The following is a 15,064-nucleotide window of genomic DNA, read 5'->3' as shown; positions in this document are numbered from 1 at the left end:
TCGGTTTTCCACAAAGACGCAGCAGAGGGCTGTGTCCTTAATAAATCTAGCAGATTTACACAGCCCTGTGTATCCAACGCTGAACCATAGACTCGTTCACGCCGAGTTTACGTGCAGCGCCTCTATTTCCCTCCTGTACTGCCAGATCGATACTCCTCAACTTAGAAGCTGCATCATATGAGTTTGAAAACATTTCTCCGTCGTGACTGCTGCTAGCATGTGCTTGTTCTAAATGAAAATTAGCATGTTCTTTGATTTCCAATTTTGACTTCTAATGATTCACTTCCTGCTAAAGCGCCCCCTGGTGGTTGAGGAAAAAACCCACAGAAAAACCGCGTGGTTCAAAGCGTGGGGGAAAAAGTAGCAGCTTATAGACCGAAAAATACAGTATTAGCATAGTGAAGACAAAACAGATATTGACTCATATTTCTTTTGGTAATAATAAGAAGCCGTTCAGTGATTTATAAACTAACAGCAGTATTTATCCCTGAGCTACATGGAGCCAGTGTAAGGACTTTAGATCTGGGGTGATGTTCTGTACCTTCCTGGTTTTAGTCAGAACGCCAGCAGCAGCGTTCTGGATTAGCTGCAGCTGGAGGATTGATTTTTTTTAGGCAGATTACTGTTGCAATAATCAATGTGACTAAAGATGAACACATGGATGAGTTTCTCTTGCTGAGACATTAGTCCTCTAATCCTGGAATAAAAATTACTTAAGACTCACCTATGTCCCAGGTTTCACTGGTTTCTATTTCCTTGCGGCCGATCATGTACCAGATGCAGGCCATCCAGTGCGCCAGCAGGGCAAAAACAGACATCAGTAAGGTCAGCACCATGGCGCTGTACTGAGAGTAACGGTCGAGCTTCTGAAGAAGCCGAAGGAGACGCAGAAGACGGACCGTCTTCAGGAGGTGCACTAAAGAGGTCTAAACAGAGAACGGCAATTTGAAAACGTCAGTTCCTCTTGATTATACCACTTGATTGGCACGGATTAACTGTAGGTCTGCAAAAATGTGGTTGTACTCACCACTGTGATGTTGAAGGCATAGAGTAGGTCAAAGGGCAAGGCGGCCACCAAGTCCACAAAGAACCAAGTGGTGGCATAGTGAATGCAAATGGAACGAGACTCGTACACCACCTGACCTGACTGGCTCACATAGGTGGTACGAAAGTTCAGGATAATGTCTGGAATTATAAAATCACCCCAAAAACTGACAGCCATGTCATGGTGATTCTTAAAACATTAATAGAAAATCAAGATGCAGTTGTGGATGGGGTTTGGTCCAGTCAAAGAAAGAGCAACAGCTGGGATATAATGTGAATTTAAACCCTGTCGTTTAAGAAATAACCAGTCAAATATGGAAAATATTCTGTTAGCACAACCTCTGCTCCAGGTAATCCTGCAAGTTTTTTGTCTGGACTCTTGCCAAACAATTATAAAACTTTAATTTTCTTTAGGTGAAGCAGTTCTTTCAAGATTTTAATGCTTGAACCCTGTGTTATACTCAAAAACTAAAAATTACATTCATGTCAAATTGTACAGACTAAATGTACAATTAGAGAGTTGGAAAATCATTTTTCATGATAAAAATATTGGATCTTATGGTTTTCAGAACCTCTTCTTTTTAGAAATTATACAAAAAAATTTGAACTTAAACAAATCCTGAAATTCTCCAACTTTCTAATCACCGTTTTCCAGCTCTTACCAGTAATGAACAGCATTTCCACTAAGATGTCACTGACGATGGTGGAGCGGGAAGCAGGGATGGAGTCGTCGTGTGGGGAGAAGCTGACGTTGTAGGGTACGGTGACGGCCACGTAGAAGGTAGCCAGCAGGATGAGCCAGTCCCACAGCGCCTTGGATACGCTGTAGTGGAGCAGGATGAAGCGCGACTTCTGCACCGCCGCCACCTTGTACTCTGGCACTGAAGGCTTGTCCACCATTGTCTGTATGGCAGCAGGAGTACACCACTTTTAAACTGTTTGTACTGCAGCATGTAAAGGTACGGGGTTGAAAAATTAAAGATTGATAGGATGATAGGAAAACTAATTATGTTTAATTTTTTTTTTTTGGCCAGTGTTTACAGATTGTGTTCTTGCTTAAAGTTCTTATTATGTAAAAGTTCAACTCATCCTCTGCTTTCCAGTGAAGCTTCAAATGACAGCTTTTAATAATCACCGCTGCTTCTTCCTTTACGAAGCAAACTGGATTTAAATTTCCTCTGGGACAAATAACCCCAAAGAATCCATCTAGTCTGGATAAAACCCATATTTTCCCTGTCAAGCGTTCTCATTTCAGTGTAAACACTGTTGATATTACTTGACTCATTTACAGTATTGCTTTCTCAGACTGGAGCATGCCTCTCTCTGCTTGTCACCTATCTGAAGAGCAAAGAGGCGGTAGATTGGTTACTGGGAGCTCTGGCATTTAATGAAGATGTAGCTGCACCTACAGCATCTAGGAGAGCCGGCTCTAGACAGTTTGGAGCGCTGATGGGTTCAGCATTGATTCATTTAAAGATTTCTAAAATAAATCAAGCTGCATTGCAGCTTCACAGTAGCTACAGTAGCATTATTAGGCAACTGTGGCTTTTTAGTTGATTTAAAAGTGGTCACAGGGTGCTGGGCGGTCGGCTGTACAAACAGACAAGGATGCTAACCAGACTGGAAAGCAGCCGTCAATCATAATGACTGTCGGGCCTCGGTGTAACCGCGGATTAGAAGTGAACAATTTTTAAAAGCTAAAAAAAAAACTAACGTTCATCCGCGTCTAACCGCTAGTAACCATAGAAACAATGCCGCGCCGTGATGTAGCCTAGCATGTATGGAAAAACTGGTTAGCATCTCGTCTTTTGTACGTTTTTAATGCTGCTCCGGTTTAAGGGAAAACGCCATTTATGACATAGTGACATAAATCATGTGGCGTGAATTCAGGAAAAGTCTGTAATTTTTAATCCACACGTCAGGAGGAAGAAGGTATGGGTCGGTTTCCGCCGCGTATGAGCACCAACCAGGTGTGTTACGTTCACAGACAAATTAGCTTGACTCGAATGAGTAGAAGCCACGAATAAACTGTCAAAAACAACTTGGGAAAACAATTTCAACACTTCCGTCTCTCACTTCCAACGTCCATCATGGCGCCTCTAATGATTAAGTGACGTACTTGCAAAGGGTCAATAAACAAAATGTTAACTTCCGCTAAACTTTCCATATTACTGTTGGCTTACTGAAATGGTAATTTTACAAACTTAGTTTCCTGCTGTCAGTTATACAGTGCAAATGTTACATGTAAGTAATTGCTTCAGGAAAAGGGAAAATGTTATGTCTTGTTATTGCATGAAAAGGACAGCAGGGGGAGCTCTGACTATGTATAAGATAAGATGTGGTATGAAGAAGAAGAAGAAGAAGAAGAGAGTAAAGAGAGAACTGAAGATGAGCTACGTGTGATGCCTGCTTATTCCACTATTTCAACATAGCACACCACAACAGGTCAATGAACAAAATGTTAACTTACGCTTATAAAGAAAAACAGAACATGTTAGCTAACTGTTGCTTGTAGGTTCTTGTAGCAGTGCTCTCTCTGAAGACCTCCTTCAGATTTAATAATTGGTCTAACTAAAGTAAAATCCTTGAAGTGAAGTGTAGAACCACACAACTAAAGCTGTTTCTGTTGAAGTGGATAACAATGAGGCTTGTTTGGTGAAGGTAAATATCTAATACTATATTAGCTACTTGAATTTTAAGCTTAATTTGTTAATTATACAAAACGCAGACAGAACCCTTGACAAGCTGCATAAATGAATAACTTAACATCCAGATGGTCACAAGGGGGAGGGCTGCAACTATTAATGATAATCAGATGGACACTGCAGTGCCAACATTTTGCAGAAACCGACCATTTAAATGTCAACACCCTCTCCTGTGCACTGACTGCCGATTGTTGAGTAAAGCAGCAACTGAAGTGAAAACGAACAGTGATGTCAGGAGTAATCTCTGAGAGACAGCCATCCATACAGACGGTGATAAGCCCCTTAAAAGTCTGCGCTGAAACGCCATAAAATGACAGAAAAAGGACTGTGGTCAGTCAAGAGGAAACTTATTACAATTAAAGGGCTTGATCATTTCATACACGGCTGAGCTTTATCCCGCCAAGTGTCAGATGGCAGAGTTTAGTTCGGAGGAAGGGAATCATTTTTGGGGAAAGGAGAGAAAAGTCTCAAATGTACCCATGCTAAAATGGAAGGTTTTTGTGATGCAAAAAATGACATCAGAATAAATATTTTCAAACTTTAAAATGACATATGGACAAATATCTTGTGTAATCCAATAGACAAACAATCCCCGCCCGTCATGAATTATAGTAAATTTCTTAAATCTGTGTTCTTGTAGGGTCTTCTTGTTTACATCCTTATTAAATCCAAAATGTGCAGAGAAGTTGCACTGGATCAGAATTATCTCAATAAACCAGAGCTGGTTCGTATCTAGTTACATTCACTCAATTACACTTACTTGAGTAGTTTTATTATGAAGCATTTCTACTCTTACTTGAGCAAAATTTCTGGATTTTCTTATGAAAAACAAACATGTTACAACCAAAAATTCACCAAACACACTTACAGTTTTTGTTAAAGTTTTTTGTTGAAAGAAAGTGATTTGGAAAAAAATAAGTTTTTGCCTGATTTTTGTTTTTGTTATAAGAATTATTGTCATTTACATTCAAAATTCCCACTTTATATTTTGGTCCATCTGATTATGCAATTTTTATATATCAAATAATTTATAATTTGATCAGTTATTAAGAACTTGAGTAGACTTTTTACCACATACGTTTTTACTCCTACTTGAGTAATTTCTTAGACTGCTACTTTTTACTTGAGTTGAAGTAGTGCTACTTTTACTCGAGTACAATTTTTGGATACTCTACCCACATCTGCAATGTACACATGTAAAGGTCAGGAGACAGTAACAAAAAAGACTCAAGCATTTTAAATTTTGCTACAGGCCTGGGAACTTTTCAGATAATAGAGCTGACCAAGTTTAGCTGGGAGAAAGAAAAGGTGACAGCCTTGAAAGTGTGGAGAGCGAACAACAAAAATAAATAAATAAAAAGCTATCTAGACAAGAATGTCTCCACTTCTGGACACTCGAGTTGAGTAACAGCGAAACGGGGAGATGAAATCTTAACCTAGAAGCTGCTGAGGTGGTTTGGAGAAAAATTGACTGATTCTATTTCAGTAACCTCCACATCGTTCTCCCTTTCTTCTAAAATAAGAAATGCAGTGAAGAGGTGAAACGCTCCACTGTCTTCCACTGCCGGGACATGCAATAATGCATGTCAGTTATAAATCCGACCTGCTGCCTAAAGCTTTGCGATTCAGCTCCATTTCATGTGTGCTAAGGTATTTACTGAGGACAAAAATGCGATCTTTGATGAGGACAACTGCAAGGGGAACGTTTCTACAAGTCAGTCCTTTTCTCCTGGTTAACAGAAAAGCATGAAATCCCACAGAGTTCCTTGTCAGTGAGAAATGGCTCGGTTACAGCTGCTGATAACTCACAGGCTGACAGCATTCAAACAGAAACAAAAAAAAAGCACATGTCAGCACCTTGGTAAGCAGGTTTCATCGAAAGAAAAAGTGCTGAACATTTTTTGTAAAGGTTATGTGACAGAACAGGAAGGATTTCTATTTGTAAATTAGCTTCACACCTCAGCTTCTCTTTCTGTTGATCTGTTAACGGCTTTAGCACCGCTTAAGGATGCGTGAGCGTGACTATGAGTATTCCTAAATGGTTTTTTCCTCGCCTTTTGAGACTCAAGGAGCAAAAATATATATTATTTATAAGATAGTCTTGGAAGGATTGGAATGATTCAGCATTGCCAGGATATAAAAATACTCTCTGGTGCAACACAGACCAGGGGTATCAAACTCTCCATCTCTTAGATGAGTTCCCGGTCCAGCACACCTGAATCAAATTCACTGAATTACCTTCTCTGTGTGCAGTCAGGTGTGGCAGATTGATGCTAATGACCTAATTATGTGATTCAGGTGTACTAAAGCAGAGATATATTTAAAAAGTTGTAGAAGGCTGACCTTGGAGAGCTGGACTTCAACTGTCCATTGCAAACTTTGTCAATATTTCACTAATGTGAAGAAGGAAAAAAAATATAATGTTGCAATTACTGTGTTTATATGAAATAAGAAACAGTTAAAATTACATGTGAATAAGCCATCTTCTTCATCTTTTCCTCCACTTTTAACATCACAACTCGTGTGATGCAAAAAAAAAAAAGTTTCCATTGCAGTTTTGCCAAAAACACCAACCACCTCATCCCAGCGCAAAAACTATTCTTCGAGAAACATGAGATTTTTTTCAAATGTATTTTCTTCGTAATTAATTAGTTTGCACAACTTTATGGTAAAGGTAAATGTATGTACTATGGGGAGTTGCCCAGGGTGTTATGAGAAAGAGGGTCAAAAATCACCCCAAGGAAAAAAAAAAAGCCTCGTGTGAGTTTAGCCCTGAGGACGTTTTCAACTGGTTTTACAGATGTGCATTTAATAGTTATTTGTAGGCCTGTCACGGTAACAAATTTTGCTGGATGAAAATTGTTCCAGAACTTATTGCGATAAACGATAATATTGTTGTTTTGAGACCATTTCTAAGTAATATAACAGTAATGGCAAAATAATAATGCAAGAACACATTCTCAAAGATCAGCAAACTTTAAATTCTAGTGAACATTTAACACAGAATCTGGAGGATATTTTAAATATCCAAAATAAATAAATAAATAAAACAACAAATAAAATTAATTTTTAAGTCTTTGTAAACAACATTTTCCTAAAAAAAAAAGAGCTAGTTGAGACCAAAGCACCATACTGAAAACTTTTATCATCCAGTTTTTGGAAGAAAGAGAAAAAAGCAGATAAACGATAAATCAGGCCAATGGAAATTATTGAGTCCCAATGTGTGTTAGCATGCTCTGCTTCCTGCTAGCAAGACTAACACATTTTATGCACGGCTATTCTGCATTTTATAAAATTTTTAAAAAAGAATCACATTTTCTTTCTTTTTGCATTACAAAAACACAATTTGCATTGTGGCGAGAATAAGAGGGACAAATCTATATTAGCAAAATTAAGAATATTAAAGGGAAAAATGACACTGGACGTTATGACTTTTGTCCAAGTGTAGAAACTGTAAACCATGTTATCTTGGACTGTTGTAAATACTCAGCTGAAAGGAAACCAAATGGCAACTGAAGTTCCTAGCAGATGAGCAAAAGTATTTAACACAAAGTGTTTTGATTGTGATAAAAGAGAAAAAGGAAAAAAAAAATAGGTAGATGAGTTGCAGTAAATATTTGGAGGAAGAAAAGATCCAGAGGGATGAGGCAAGAAAGTTATTAGGTTAGTTTGACAGATGGAAAGCGTAGCTTAGCAGAGGAAGAGAAATGTAGCAGCAGGGGAAAATAAGCATGGCAGATAAAAGGAAAAATCAGAGATTTCCTTTACCAACAAGATCGCCTTCAGTAGCAGATACACACAACTCAATATCCTGCCAGGAGGAGCGTGATTTAAACCTAAACACACAGAGCATGCAGGCAGGGGGTGAAATAAAGGGAACCTTAATGAATCTTAAAAATAAAGATGCTGCGGGGCTAGGAGCCAAAATCAATCCAGAGAAACATCCAATTACATTCAAACATGGAGCAGAGAGAAACCAAGCGAGAGGAACAAAAAATAAACAGGTAGAGGTTTATGTTGAACTGGTTAGGAAGAAGGAAACTAGATAATGTACAGAGTTAAACTATGGGGGAATAACTGTCGATAGTAGCCTCACAGGCACGCCCACTAGAAGGAAACAAACGCACCCAGTGTAACACTTTCATTCTATTGGCTGAGCGGTTGCCAGGCGACGGTACTTTTTTGTTCCAAGCAGACAAGTTTTGAGCTTGAGGAGAAAGGTTTGAGAAAGGAGTGAATATTTGAGAGAGAGCAGAAGTTTTGTGTGAAAGCATTACAAGTTTTGAGAAGAAAGACGTGAAATCCTGCTTTCAGACTGAAAATGTGCACTCAGAAAAATCCCCCCATAACAAATGGCCTGAATAACCTGAAAAACAGCAGAAAAAAAAAGATCTGATTAAATGTTCGCAGGATGTTTTAACCAAACATTTATAAATAATTATGCAACCTGTTTTGAACAACAGCCATATATAAATATAAATTTTTCCTACTATTATATAGAAATAACCAGCAAACAGCTAAATTAGGCATAACCACTATTTTCTTTCACTTTAAAGTGACGTTTTTAATTTAAACAAGCAAAACAAGCAGTCGTTGAAAATAACAAAAGCCTTCCAGTTTCCCCCATTGTTTGATATATTTTAGTTTATAAAACCACTGTTTTCCTAAAAAATTTTTATTCAAATGTCCTGATTTTATTTGCAGTGAGCGACATGCAGTATCTTAAATACTATAATTTGACGACTTCTTTGTTATTCTGTATTTTCTGCTGCTGCTGTGTGATTTATATTTTCTTTAGGTTAAATCACCACCTGAGGTGTTTGTTGTTTCTCTGCCACCCTTCTGTTGCTCATAAAGTTGTAATTTGCATTAAATAGCTTGGAAAAATATAACTACTACCCCCGTGGAAGTTTTTAAAATATAATAAATGCTGTGGGAAAGAATAAATTGGAGAGCAAAAGTGAGATTAAGAGACAGCTGAGAGCAGGTTATGAACACATTACCCCTGGATTGCATCGCATAAAAATATATAAAGGGTGTAAGAGTGCTGGAATAAAATCTGAAAATAAAAACGTTGTGAATCTCAGAGTAAGCAGATGTTCTCTCTTCAAGGAAATGCGGGGCAAATCTCATCTTCTGGCTGTTGTGACTGTTTTTCCAAATACTGTTGAAACAGATGGTGGTTCTGCATGCATGATGCTTGGAAGTTTATTCACATTTTGTGTTAGATTGTTGGGCGTTTAACTTACAAATCAGATTCTGAGTGGATTTTACCCAGCAGACATTTGGGGTACCTCAAGGTTTGATATGAGGACCCATTCTCTTTTTAATCACAACCCAAAGAATAAAATCCTGGATACAAGCAACTAAATTAGTTTTTAGTCTTTATAATTTTATTTTAGAAAGACTTTGCTTTCCAAACAGACTTTTAACTAAATAAAGTAACGCAGATATAACACATTTTCAGTTTTCCAGCATTATGTCTGTTTTTTATGTTTTTGCTTTGAAATACTTGTTTGATTTTGTCTGTGACGTTTAAACACACCTTAATTAGACAAATATATTTAAATCCCATCTCTAACTGTGAAGGGGAGATTTAAATAAAAAACTAGACCCTTAAAGTTTAAGTATATAAACTGCTGAAAACTTTAGCTTTAAAAAACAAAAGCAAAAGAAACAAAAAGAAAAAAATTAAAAAAGGTAAACAGATAATCCATCTAAAACCTCATATTTATTTATTTATCTACTTATTTTTCATTTATCTATTAATTTTTTATTTATATAGCTTTTTATTTATCTAACTATATTTATCTATTTATTTTATTTAGATGTATTTATTTATTTACCTCCATATGTCTATTATTTATGTATTTATCTCTATGTATATTCATTATTTATGTATTTATTTATTTTATTTTTATCTATGTATCTCTACATATCAATTTATTTATTTATGTATTTATTTATTTATCTATTATTTATTTATTCTTGTTCTGTGTTTCTATGAGAGTTGCTATTTCTTTAAATTTTGTTGTTTTATTCATGCACAAAGACAAAAAAAATCAGATTTTGATTGTCAGCATCAACACCACAAAATAATCTATGTTTGAGATTAATTATATTTTTTGAATTAGCAGTGGATTAACCCAGAAGAAACTGATTCATAAATAAATGCCTACTTTGTGATATTTAATACATCTCTGGATTTAGAAATTACACTAGCACAAATAAAAAATAATCTTGATTATTCATCATTTAGTTGAATATTTCATCCGGAAATCGATCGGAGCTGAACAAACCTTGGTCTCTGCTAAAATTATAAAATGTTCTTCTTATATTTAACAGGTAAAATAATCTCCCTATAACACTTTGTTCCCATTTTATCCAATATTCAAATACTGACTACCAAAATTAGTTACATTCCTGTTTTTGTTTGGTCCAAAAGACTTTTAATTACTTTGCGCTCTTTTGTGAAGCACAGAGTATATTGGATTGTCTGAAAATGGTGCTCAGAGAGAAAAACTCTGTCTTTTGTCCTGAAAACTGCTTAAAAATGAGCACATCTTTATCACACAAGGTCTCCTTGTAGACTTCGGCTGCCGCCTGTTTTGTAAAACAGCTTCAAAAACTTCACATTTCATACGTTTCATTTTCTGTGCCTGAGGCATTTAAAGGATAAATCCGCATTGCAGGCCGGTCATTTTAGCTCAAACATTTTTAAATTCTCAGTTGGATCTAAAGTGAATGAAAATGATTTGTAATAATAATCTTCCTTTTGCAGCAGGTACTGAGAAATGTAACTAAATTTTAACTAAAATCTTAATTTGATTTCACAATTTCAATGGGAAAATATTCACAGTTGGAATCAAAACTGCAGTTTTTTATGCAAAAAGTTCTTTGCAGATGACAGTTTATGTGTTTGTGAGGTTAGATTTATTCACTGCCACAACTCCTTGGTAAAAATTTTTTTTTTTTCTTATTTTAAAAAGTCTGTGCAGATCAACAGAGTAATAAATCTGTAAGCCTGAGTAAGTAAACTCACTCCGCTCAGGTTGACGTCTCTCTTGCCTCCTCTGGAGAATCGGCTGGTCAGCTGGTACAACATGGTGCGTCCGTGTTTCCTGGCCTCGCGGAAGTGAGAGCTGCTCTTCCTCCTGTACCTGTTGTCTTCTGAAAGAGTTGGAAATAAAAATTAAATCTATGATGAGAATTACATTTTAGATTTTTCCTGCTGTTGCTCACAAATAAAGCCTTTGGGATTTGTTTGACTTTCAGTCAAATCCCTGTTAGGAAACAGTGGAAGGATTTGAAGTACAATGTGTGATAAAATAAAAGCAGGTGGTTAATTGAATTATTATTATTTTTTTATCTTACCACCCCTCTTGCTGCTGTGATGCCCCTTCCCATAGCTCTCAGTGATGTCCTTGAATGAGAAGAGGAAGAGAACCATTTCGCCCTTTTCGTTTTTTATGGGCACAATATCCAGCAGACACCAGAAGGCCACACCTAAAGCAAATCAGAAAAATTCATTTAGTGCAAGTATTTGTTTTCCCAAGTTGGCCAACAAAAGGGAACTCTTCATTAGTTAAGAATAAGGAGCTCTTAAATGTAGTACCGTATTTTTCGGACTATAAGCCGCTACTTTTTTCCTACGTTTTGAACCATGCTGTGGATTTTTCTTCAACCACCAGGGGGCTCTTTAGCAAGAAGTGAATCATTGGAAGTCAAAATTGGAAATCAAAGAAGAAAGTGCTAATTTTAATTTAGAACAAGCACATGCTAGCAGCAGGTACGACGGAGAAATTTCTTCAAACTCATATGATGCAGCTTTTAAGTTGAGGGCTATCGATCTGACAGTACAGGAGGGAAATAGTAAACTCAGCGTGAACGAAACCATGGCTCGGCTTTGGAGACGGAGGGCTGCGTCCTTAATATATCCAGCAGGTTTATTAGGACGCTGCCCTCTACTGGGTCCTTATGGAGAACTGACAGCGGCGGAGATACCAGTGGCTTATATGTACGTTTCCATTAATTTTATTTATTTTTATATTTTTTATTTATTTTTTTAATTTGTATGTGCGGCTTCTAGTTAGGTGCGCTCTATAGTCCGGAAAATGCGGTATATAATGAATTTTTGTTTCCATTTCTAAAATCAGAACATCTATGACAAAAAGGCCTCTTTATACTTACAGTAAGTTAATGATTGATTGAGTAATCTAACTCATAGCAGTACACCTGAGCTTTTTTTACTTGAATAAGTTTCTCAAAATTGGTCACAAACATTGGGTCTAATTGACTGCTGCCCCAGCATTACATGACATCAAGTTATAGCAAATGATAAAATGTCACATTTAACATCATATATTTATAATCTGGAGAGACGGAGTAAGACAGCGATTAAAAGGGTTTATTGACATGAATGAATTAAAGTTCTTTGACGCTCTGACATTGGAAGACATTGTGTTGTGAAATGCAATGAGCTTGGATGCTGATTAGGGATGTCTTCCCAACCCCTCCCCCGGGCCCGTACACTGGTGGCAGAGCTCAGCTGGAGACCGGATGCCGCCATGGATGAAGGTCCTTTAAAGCGGGAGCTTGATTGGTGATTGGGAAGACGGGGCATTGTCCGATGCTGATAGGCTGACGGCAGATGATGCGGTGATTGGATGATGTAGGTGAGGCTGAAGAGTCTTCCAGTTTGAATTTACGCCAAGGCTTCATTAGTGCAAATAAAAATTTCTTATAAATATTTTTAACTTTGCATCACAAAATATGTGATTTTGATTATAAAAAGCCACAAAAACAATCACAAAATCCTGGTGGGACAGCTATTTATTAATATTTTAATAGCTAAATGAGTTTTATCAATACATTCTGGAAGAACTGGCCCTTTAAGAGCATTCAGATTTTTTATATGGCCCAAAATGAAACTGAGTTTGGCTCCCCTGTTTTAAAGAATCAGGCACAAAGTGGCCGAATTAACAGGTTCACAGAGGGAAGGAGTTCCTAAAGATCCAAGACGTCACCAGGATCCAGTTTGGTCATTAATGTGGAGAAATGATGCTCTGCTGCAACGCAGATGTTTTATATCTCCTGTAGTGCTTCTGGTGAGTTTATGTGTAAGAAAACACTATAGATTGCTGTGTTTGTGCAAAAAATGAAGATCTGTCAGTCTGCAGCACACAGCGAGCGTCACAAACATCTGCTCTGCTGTCTTTGATCTGCTCTCCTTCTCCATTCTCCAACAAGAACGCTTTAATGGTTGGTTTAAATTATTTTAAGGACTTTTAGAAGATTAGAAGAGAAGGCACTTAGCTACAGTGGATATTTTGCAACCCATTAGCGCGCCTCACATTTTGAGGCAGCAGGTTTCTGTTGAACATGTATAATCCTGTGTGCCACTCATTGAGGCTTAACACGACTATGGTATATGCTCTCTGCTCATGCATGACACCATGTTTTCAGCTCAAGACTTCCCAAAGGATTAGCAAAATCTCAGCAGGAATGGAGTTCAGATCAAGACATAACAGAAAGCCTTTGTTCTGTAGTCAAAAAGCTTGATCAGCAGGAGGAAAACAAGTGGAAACTCTTATTTATACGAGATCTTTAATTCCCTTCAGCACTTCTTCCAGTTGCTAATAAGAATCTGATTCTCATTTTCTCCATCATCTGATTGTTTTGTGCTGATAATTATGGATATTCTCTCCAAAGGATCACTGTTAAGAGATCCTGCATTCATAATTCAAACAAACCGTTAAAACGGTCTTGTCTAAAAATAAATGTCCTCTTCATGATGCAGAGAGCAAAAATGAATCATGCCTGAACAGGGCAGTTAGAGAAACGATGATGGAGACGATACCTGTTTGAAATTTAGCTTAAAAACATTGAATTAATTTCTTTATATTTTGCTTCCAAGTTGCCATATTTTTATAAAATCTTTTCTATCATATTGATCTAAACTAAGCTGATAAACAGCTTTAGTACACTCAACGGCTACCTTGCTAGAACCGGGTTGTACCCCCTTTTGCCTTCAGAACTGCCTTAATCCTTCGTGGCAGAGATTCAACAAGGTACTGGACACATTCCTCAGAGAGTCTGGTCCATATCGACATGATAGCATCACGTAGTTGCTGCAGATTTGTTGGCTGCACATCCATGATGCGATTCTCCCGTTCCACCGCATCCTAAAGGTTTTCTATTAGATCGAGATCTGGAGACTGTGGAGGCCAGTCGAGTCCAGTGAACTCTGAGATGATTTTCTCTTTATGACATGTCGCCTTATCCTGCTGGAAGTAGCCATCAGAAGATGGGTACACTTTGGCATAAAGGGATGGATATGGTCAGCAACAATACTCAGGTAGGCTGTGGCGTTGACACGATGCTCGGTTGGTACGGATGGGCCCAAAGTGTGCCAGGAAAATCTCCCCTACACCATTGATAGAAAGCAGGATAGATCCAAGCTTTCTTCTTGTTGACGCCAAATTCTGACCCAACTATCCGAATGTCGCAGCAGAAATCGAGACTCATCAGACCAGGCAACGTTTTTCCAATATTCTATTGTCCAATTTTGGTGACTCTGTGCAAACCGTAGCCTCAGTTTCCTGTTCTTAGCTGACATGAGTGGCACCCGGTGTGGTCTTCTGCTGCTGTAGCCCAGCTGCCTCAAGGTTTGACGTATTGTGGGTTCAGAGATGCTCTTCTGCGTGCCTCGGTTGTAACGAGTGTTTATTTGAGTTACTGTTGCCGTTCATTCAGCTCAAACCAGTCTGGCCATTCTCCTCTGACCTCTGGCATCAACAAGGCGTTTGTGCCCACAGAACTGCCACTCACTGGATATTTTCTCTTTTTCAGACCATTCCCTCTAAACTCTAGAGAAGGTTCTGTGTGAAAATCCCAGTATTTGAGCAGTTTCTGAAATAGACCAACAACCATGTAGATCCCAATGAAGTCTGTCTCCATGCAGAATTTAAAAATCTGCATCTCTTTATCCTGTTTCTAAGCACTCACCGTTCTTTTTGTAGAAGTGGACTTCAGTCTGGTACTCTTCCCGTCCCTCCAGAGCCTTCTCTATCTGCTGGGCCACATGTTCGCAGGTGTCAGCGCCGTGCAGGAAGCGACAGGTGCAGTTCTTCTGCATCACCTCGGTGCGAGTGAAGCCCGTCAGCTCACAGAAGCCATCAGAGCAGTAAACGATAGGGTAGCCGCGGTGGCCCTGGGCATTACCCAACAAGAAATTACTGTCTGTGAAGGGAACATGAGAAAGTAAGGAGGAGTAAGAAGAGAAAACATTTCTTTATGTTCGACTGGTGTCAGTT

General features: G+C 38.0%; 1 protein-coding gene across 2 annotated transcripts in view; it reads right to left on the bottom strand.

Annotated features, from left to right (window-relative positions):
- Nucleotides 1-15,064, bottom strand: part of kcnh4b (potassium voltage-gated channel, subfamily H (eag-related), member 4b) — a 53,854-nt gene that overhangs the window by 23,511 nt on the left and 15,279 nt on the right. For both annotated transcript variants that reach the window (XM_015036276.1, XM_015036269.1), the window contains exons 2-7: nucleotides 14,757-14,990; nucleotides 11,124-11,255; nucleotides 10,792-10,919; nucleotides 1,707-1,947; nucleotides 1,028-1,185; nucleotides 725-926 (exon numbers count right to left, since the gene is read on the bottom strand). In XM_015036276.1, coding sequence (XP_014891762.1) covers nucleotides 725-926; nucleotides 1,028-1,185; nucleotides 1,707-1,947; nucleotides 10,792-10,919; nucleotides 11,124-11,255; nucleotides 14,757-14,990 — 1,095 coding nt within the window. The remainder of the gene's footprint in view (nucleotides 1-724; nucleotides 927-1,027; nucleotides 1,186-1,706; nucleotides 1,948-10,791; nucleotides 10,920-11,123; nucleotides 11,256-14,756; nucleotides 14,991-15,064) is intronic.

The sequence above is a fragment of the Poecilia latipinna genome, unplaced genomic scaffold (genome assembly GCF_001443285.1).
Source record: "Poecilia latipinna isolate Pla-1442-1.1 unplaced genomic scaffold, P_latipinna-1.0 Scaffold22, whole genome shotgun sequence".
In the NCBI taxonomy this organism is placed as follows: Eukaryota; Metazoa; Chordata; class Actinopteri; order Cyprinodontiformes; family Poeciliidae; genus Poecilia; species Poecilia latipinna.
The sequence above is the reverse complement of the archived record's forward strand: the minus strand, read 5'-3'. Positions and strand labels throughout refer to the sequence as shown.